General features: G+C 34.2%; 1 protein-coding gene across 1 annotated transcript; it reads right to left on the reverse strand.

Moving 5' to 3' along the window:
• Positions 1–1,339: 1,339 nt before the first annotated feature.
• On the reverse strand, positions 1,340–1,990 carry LOC117147407. The gene is made up of 3 exons (XM_033314279.1): positions 1,604–1,990; positions 1,504–1,531; positions 1,340–1,448 (listed from the first exon to the last, which is right to left on the reverse strand). Exon 1 carries the CDS (start codon positions 1,862–1,864, stop codon positions 1,682–1,684), a length of 183 nt encoding a protein of 60 aa, XP_033170170.1. The 5' UTR covers positions 1,865–1,990; the 3' UTR covers positions 1,340–1,448; positions 1,504–1,531; positions 1,604–1,681.
• Positions 1,991–8,302: the final 6,312 nt, after the last annotated feature.

The following is an 8,302-nucleotide window of genomic DNA, read 5'->3' on the forward strand; positions in this document are numbered from 1 at the left end:
CAAGCGTATAGTCTTGAAGATAAAACGATCATAATAGAAGAAACACAAAGTCGAGCTCAAAGAGGAATAGATGAACATTACAACCAACAGATGATAAACTTTTTCACTTAAACTATTACGAGACACTCTTTTTGCTTTTCCTTAATTGGAAACCGTTCTCGATCTTGTCCCGAATCAGACTGATCTTCTACTTCTTAATCCTGATCCAATCAACCTCGACCAGAAGCTTTTCATTCGAAACTTTTCGAACTTTCAATTATGTTTAGGATAAAAGCTTTATCTGAAATTATTTCAGTGCATTGTGAAATTGAGATTTGCTGACTGATGCAGTTTGATTGAAGAGCAGAAAGTTGATAATGGCTTGGTCTCCAAGCGGAAGCTGTGTTTACTGTAAGTTTGCTTATTTATCTTATAGGGTATCAAAGTGCTGGCAAAGGCAATGTCAAAATCAAAGACAAAGAAAATGCTGCCGCATTTGAAATTTGTTTATCAACTGGGGTAGATTTATGCTATATGTATATTTGCATGTTTACTATACTTTCATACAATTATATGCTTATTCTACTACATTTTTCAGTCATTTTGAGATCCTAAATGTTATACCAACTTCTGTGAGAACACAATAGTTCAGGTGTTTTTACGCTGACTGAGTGCCGTATAGGGTATTTCCCGCTTCGATAAGTCGCTGAGGGCATGAGTATGATAATCATCACCTGCACGTAAGTACATAAGTCTGAGAACTGAAATCAAAAGCGATCGCAGGAGTGACATTGATGTGAACTACGCAAACGCTGAAATACGAAATATTTTGGTCGGGCAATTAGGTTAATAGCCGGTTAAATTGTTACCTCAGACATAACTACATACATATGTACATGGAAGAAAGTCAGATATACTTATGTGCTAATTAGTGCCGCCATATGCATACCTCAATTATCTCGTACTTATAGATGCAAACATGTGTGTTCTAGGTGTAGTTTGCCTATGAGGTCATAAGCCCTGCGACTCACATATTTTGACCCAAAAGCTTTATCAACAGGTGTCAGCCCATATTCCACTCCATATTTGTTTGTCGTCTTTGTTTTCGTTTGGGTTCTTTTCGCTTTTCTGCCTTCCGAAGGGGCGGCTAATTACATGGGCGTTGTCCGCTTAAATATATCAATTGGGTGGGCGTGTCCCAAGAAGATGACGCAGCCGATCTGCTAATTCAACTTGTTTATCGTTAGTCACTTAAACTGAGCAGCTGCGTTGGAAGCAATAATTTAACAAATTCACGATCTTACGTCCAAACTTTAATTTGATGATGTACATACGTATAAATGCTGAATAAAACAACGAAATGAATTTACATTTAATTATTCTTTTATTTATCGCTCCACTTGAAGTGTTTGAATTTAGTTGTTCAAATATTTGAATACATCCGAATTTGTCGAGCTTTTCAGCTTATTCTGGAAAATAAAGAGGGTCTTACTATGTGGAAGAAATGCCTTTCATATATCTTACCTCTAAATCCGAAGTCAATCTGAATCTTCTGTAAGTAATATGTAAAACATTGTAATGTAAATGTAATGTAAATAATACCAGTGATGCGAAGATTACTTACCATTGCCACTGTGACTGTCACTTGCTGTTATCTCATCCCTTGCATGTTTAATATAATAGTTGCCGTCATGTTCGTGGATCATATGATACATCGAACGATGAGCTTATTAAGAGCGTCTTCAATTTTCCTGTCCAATCCCCTGAATTTGATTCTCGTGGCTGTGCTCACCGCGCTCAGGATGACCGACTTGGGGGCAGAGCCACCCACGGCGTCTATGCACTGGATCACCAGTTGGCTAATGTCTGATTTTCTAAGCGACATTTGAAAATCGAATTTTCTCCGTTTACAAAAAAATTTGGCTTTTACGTTGATGAAATATAATTTCGATTGTGACGTTCAATGGAGTTCTCTAAGCCTTCTGGGCGTACCAAAATCAAATCAACTAATTCATTCTGACCTTGCAGTAGAAAGCATTTTATGAAGAATTTCTTTTAAATCACTATTACACAAATAGTTTAAAACTTTTTCTCCAACAAAGTTAGTTTGTTTTCAAATAAAATCTGACGCCTTTTTACAATAAAATATTATTTACACTGATAAAATATAAAAATTAAAATATAAAGGATTGCTTGATTGCAAATATAACTATTTATATGTAGGGATGTCTAAGGCAACGCACGACATGAAGCGAATTTACAGCCTAAATTACCAAAATAAACAAACACACAATATATTTGTATGCCATATATAGTACATTTATTTTATTTATTTAACAAAATTAGATCTAGTTTACAATACTAAGCCTAACAAATTTAATTTGTACTAGCTACGGGGACCTTCGACTCGACGAGAATTAAGTTATTACTTTATATAATAAAGTGAGCTTTATGGACAAATTTGAGATATTTTCACAAGATGAAACAATTTGAATGACTATGTGTACGAAATAATAGAAAATAAGAATATTAATTGAGTGCAATCGACTGCAGGCGTCGAGAATCTGGTCGTCCTCGCAAAGTTTGCAGTATGTGTGGATTGTGTGGATTGTGTTGATGTGTGGATTGTGTGTGCCCGAGGCGGAGGCGGATGAAGATCGCGCATTTCCGTTTATATGTACGTACGTTCGGTGGCGGCTTGAACATAATGCAATTTGCCCATTCGGAGAGTTTCTTTTATTTGAAGGAATAGCTGAACTCGACTCTGGATATCCTTGCAGTTAAACGGAGTGAAAAGGATTGATGGTGTAAGTCTCATCTCTTGGTCGTTTCCATGGATTCCTTGATGACTGGGAACCCAGAGTAAGGTGATTTTTGTTGGATGATAACTTAGAATGTGCCTAACTTCTTGTGACGTGGGCTCATTGTTATTCCAGCTGCGTATAGCGGAAAGAACTGATTTACCAGCGTTTCTGGCGGCGAATTGGCATGCGAAATCTTCAGATGTATGGAGTATTTATGTCGGGAGCCTACCTCCTGGAATTATTTTACGGTTGCAGTCAACGACCGTCGAGTCGGTGACTTTAGAACCATCGCTGTAAATCCAGTTATTCTCACCAAGATCTTCTTGTGCACTAAAAAAAGGTTTTTGGTTTTCTAAGCGGCATCCTTTATCCTTTTTAGCAGCATTGTAGATTTGAAGGTTTATGTTGGGCTGTTTGGAACCCCAATGTGCTGGCGATTTGAATAACCTCCTGGGCTTTGGCAGCTGGAGGTCAAGTTGCTTGATGTAGTTGGTGCAACGTCTTACAGTGGATATGCATTTAAAATTCCGCTTTGGTTTGAAAATGACTCCGAAGTCTTTGGTTAGCAGGCAAACAGTTGGAGTAACAGCTCATCAATGTAGTTTCTTCTACGCGTGATTGGATACTTGGTAGACCGGATTCTGCCAATGTCCACGCTACTGGAGATGTGTGACATGGGGCTTGTAGCTGTTTTAAGTGCGATTTAAGTGCACACCAACCGAAGATTTTGTTTATCTATGAGAGTCTTAATATGCAAGAATATTAACATGATAGAAATTGAAAAATGCTAAATCTAGTTTCCAGTTGTTTTCTTAGAATCTTATCTTCATTCTTAGAAGACAGTGCTGTTTGAAAAGTATTTTTAAGTCGAATCCCCAAGATTTTAAAAAAGTTTACATCTTTTATTATGCGGCTGTTAAAGTCAATGTTGGAAAGGTTACAATGTTGTTACCGACAAATATGTAAAATAGTTGGCATTTTTCAATGGAAAGAGTTAATTTCCAGTTAATTTGTTGCAGTATTTCTAAAAATTTTACCCTGACTGTATTACATTTTTAAATTTTTATAAAAAATATGGCGTCGTCTGCGTACAGTGTGATGTAATGCAACAAATTTGGCCATTAAAACTGTAAATCATAGGAATTTTTTATCTTAAACTCGCAGGTCGCAAGCACTGCTATTTTTATGAACACCGCTGTAAATATCTGTATGCCGAGTTACAATGTTACTTATTTCTTCAATTGCTATCATAAATAAAACCACAGAAAATGGCGAACCTTGCGGAATTCTATTGTGTAAAATGTGGGAATTCGATGTTACATTGTTTATTTGAACCCTGAAGGACCGATTGGTCATGAAGGCTTTAATTCCTGGACCAATGCCCCAGCGCTCGAGTCTACAAAGTACGGCATGAATCCCCACGCGATCGAAGGCTCTTTCAAAATCCGTCGCCAAGATAGAGATGTAATTTTTGGTCGAAAGAGCGTTCGGCGCGAAGTGTTGAAAGTCATCATAGTGATGAGTGTTGGATAGCATTTCAAATGCTATGATTTATTTTGAAAGCAACTTGATTATGGAAAATTAGGATGTGGCGTTTAATGAATCAGAAAAGTCTTTTTGCTATTATTTTTTCTTGGGTTTTTCCTAGACGGGATAACATGGAAATTGGTAGCTATTAATATCGGAAGGAGTTTTGTTTGGTTTTGAGATAAGGATAATGGTAACCGATCTCCATGTTTGTGGGTATTTTCCAGTGTTTAGCATTTGATTAAAGATATCCAAAAGTTTAGTTTTTTAGGTGGAGAGATAGGTTTTTGAGCATAGGGCATGATACTATGCTACTGACTTTTCTATTTCAAGCATTGTGAATTTAGAAGCAAATGGTGAAAGTGAATTGATGAGATAGAGCTCTGAAAGATACCGATTTCTTTTCGTATATACTCTGTTGAAAAATGTTGTTCGGAATGAGTATTCAGACCAAGATAAGGCAAGCTCTATGGCTAAATTAATTGATCCAGTTAGAGTACCTGAGTTGGATTTGATATATTTAAACGAAGTGGGAGTGACGTTTTATATCGGACCAGACTTTTTTTGTGGAGGACACTAGGGAGATTTTGGACGTTAATTTTTCAGGGGAGTTTTCAGGGGAGCTTGACCGAAAGTACAGCTTTTTTGAAGAGGGCGTCGCGAAGATTGGAGATGGATACGATGTCTTTGATGATATACTTAAGGGCCCTATGGACGGCAAAGCAGTTATACTCGGATATGGTTTTCGGAGAGTTTTTTGATTTTGTGTTTCATGGAGGTCTGGGAAATTAACTGGTAACTTCTGTCTTTTTTGGGGATAACGCAGAGGCTGGCAAAGCGATTATCCCCTAAATTGGGTGTCCCGAGGGCCACGGTTAACGAATTTATTGAGAGTTCAAGAAATTTCTAAAGAAAAGCTTCTGGCCGAGGTCGAGTGGATTAGGATTTAGAATTGGAAGATCAATCTGATTCGAGACAAGATCGAGAACGCTTACCAACTAAGGATATGCAAAAATGGAGTGTCTTGTAATAGTTTATTTGAAAAAGTTTATCACTAAAAAATATAAAATGTTATTAAAATAAAATATTTTGTTTTTTTTTAATTAAACAGTAACAAGTTTAATTTGGGGCCGTGGGTTCTTATACTTCAAAAGTTCTATTCAAAATATTAAGGATAATAAGTTAAATATAAAAAGGAACTCGCCCCGCCAACAAGTCAAATTTTTAGTGGAAAAATCAAAACATCCACATTAATCCAACGACATCTAACTACTGTGACAGTGATCGGGAAAAACTTAATTGGAAATTAATTAATGCAATAATCCAATTAAGAATTTAATATTTAAAAAGGTGGACTGAATACTTAAAACAAATTACAAGAGCACAATAATAATATAAATCGGACCCAACAACAAACACAATTAAAACGAAACCAAAAATTATAAACAAAAATTTTCCAAAAATAAAAAAATCAACACCACGAAGGAAGGAAGAGTTGAGGGCAATTACCCGTCGAAGCTAAATACAAAAAATTGAATAAAAACCCAAATACCATAGATAATAAACACGACAACTAAACGGAAAGAAGACTCAAACGGAAGTATCTTGAGCAGAACATAATATTAAGTCTTTAAAAGAAACTAATAAAAAAATAGGAAGATACAGGAAAATATAACGTTTGAAATAAAACATTATAAAATCAATTAAAGAAAAAAATCTGGAAAATTTAATAAAGTTTTGAAGACTTAAATTTAACAATGGTAACCGGAGTTTCAGCACCAACCTTTTCTGCGGGCGGGATATCCAGCACAACCAATCTGACAATGGAATTAGTTAATTAATAATTTAATTAATAAATGTACAATTGGCTAAAGTGACCAGAAAAATTGAAGGGATAGATGGGCAGTTAAACGCTAGCAGAAAAGAAGTGGAAGATTATAAAATCCAAACAATTGACCGAACTATAAAATGCGAAACTACCCTAAAGGTAGTTAAATCTTTACTAATGTGAAATAACAACAATATTTCAACGCTCTAACAATTCTACGTAATAAAATCATGGGAGCAGCACATGATGCTCTAACTAACCATGGTGCAGTTTTAAACTTTCAAGCGATTCTTTCCAGATTGGATTTTATTTATAACGATAAAAGACCAATCCATATTCTCGAATCAGAATTAGGAATCCTTAGACAGGGACGCTTAAGCATTACAGAATTCTACAACGAAGTAAACAATAAAATGACATTACTCATAAATAAAACTATAATTAAATATGGAAAAGACAGCAATAGCCGAGGAAACGAATTAAACAATTAGAAGCAACGCTCTTAGAATTTTTATTTCTGGATTGAACGGTTTAATTTCAGAAACACTATGTACCTAAACTTGCCAAATGCTCTGGCAAATTGTCAGGAATTAGAGTCTAAAAACCTTCGAGCCCAATTGGCAAATAGATATTATGGACTTAGGAATGAAAATAAAAAACAAGGGAAACAACCTAAGATATAATCCAGTAGATTCCAGACAGAATAATAATACATCAAATATAATGAATAATAATTGTAATAATAATCAGAATAATAATTGACCGCCAAACGGGAACCTTGGATAAAATAATAATTGTAATTCAAATAGCAATTCTAAGGTACAATCCCCACCAGAACCAATGCAGGTAGATATTTCCATAAGGTACCAAAATCGTCCGAATAAAAATTACTATCGCCAGAGTAATAATTATAAAAGGGGGTATAATAATAACAGACAGAATTATAATAATTTTTAGTTAAAAATGGAAGAAACTGGGACCCTAAGTCAACCAGCCACATCTTGCTATGTCAAAAAGGGAATTTATGAAAATAAAAAAGAATTGCCAACTTACAAGAGAGTATCTACAGTTAATTGATACTCAATTATAAAATATTACCATATATTGACAATATTTAAAACAAAATATCTATTTTATGAATCAGAAGGTTTAGAATCCGACTTATTAATTGGGTGCTATTAAGGAAAATTTGAGATAAAATAGTTGGAAAAAAGGGTATTATGGACTATAATAGAGAAATAATAGAGAAAAGCTCGAATATTATGGCAATGAGGAAAAAACGATTTGTGCTTAATTGGGGGAAAAAATGCTCTGCCATTAAAAGAATATATTATAAAAAATTGATTTGATGAAAAAGTATTTAAGAAGTATTCTAAAATAAATATGCAACTTCCTTTTCGAACAGATGTTCGGGGTGAAATAAATACTGACGGTGATAGAGCAATTTATATCAAAAAATATCCTTATGCTATGTGAGTTTCAGATTTCGTTAATAATGAAATCGATAGAATGCTAAAGGAACAAATTATAAGACCAAGTAGAAGCCCCTGTAATTCACAAGTCTTAGTAGTACCCAAAAAGAGACAAAACGAAGATGGAATTCTAAAACATCGACTAGTTATTGACTATAAAAAATTAATCAAAACACACAATACCGGACAGATACCCGATACAAGACCCTTCTGTAATATTATCAAACTTAGGAAAGTCAAAATATTTGTCAACAATTGATTTGAAATCAGGATTTCACCAAATCTTAATGAAAGAGTCAGATATTAAAAAAACAGCTTTTTCTATTAACAATGGGAAGAAAAACGCACTAAGAATATTTCAAAGAGCAATGGATGATATATTAAGAGAAACTTGTCATGTTTATTTGGATGATATAATAATCTTTTTAAATATAACTGAAAAACATTATACCAATCTAATTCAAATAATTAATATTTTACAACAAGCAAATATGAAAATCTCTTTTGAAAAATCTAAATTCTTTAAATTAGAAGTAGCATTTCTTGGTTATATTGTTTCTTACAGATTTTCACAATTATAAAGTATCCGATTTCAAAAAACAGAGAGCTTAGAAGTTTTAAATTTTTCCGAAATTGACAAAAAAAAATAATTTTACTGACCAATTTCTTTTTACTAAGATATTTCTGCAAGA

Source organism: Drosophila mauritiana, chromosome X, assembly GCF_004382145.1.
Source record: "Drosophila mauritiana strain mau12 chromosome X, ASM438214v1, whole genome shotgun sequence".
In the NCBI taxonomy this organism is placed as follows: domain Eukaryota; kingdom Metazoa; phylum Arthropoda; class Insecta; order Diptera; family Drosophilidae; genus Drosophila; species Drosophila mauritiana.

Bases quoted from the DNA above. Each gene is read 5' to 3' on its own strand.
- LOC117147407 (XM_033314279.1), bottom strand. From the start codon at position 1,864: ATGTCGCTTAGAAAATCAGACATTAGCCAACTGGTGATCCAGTGCATA.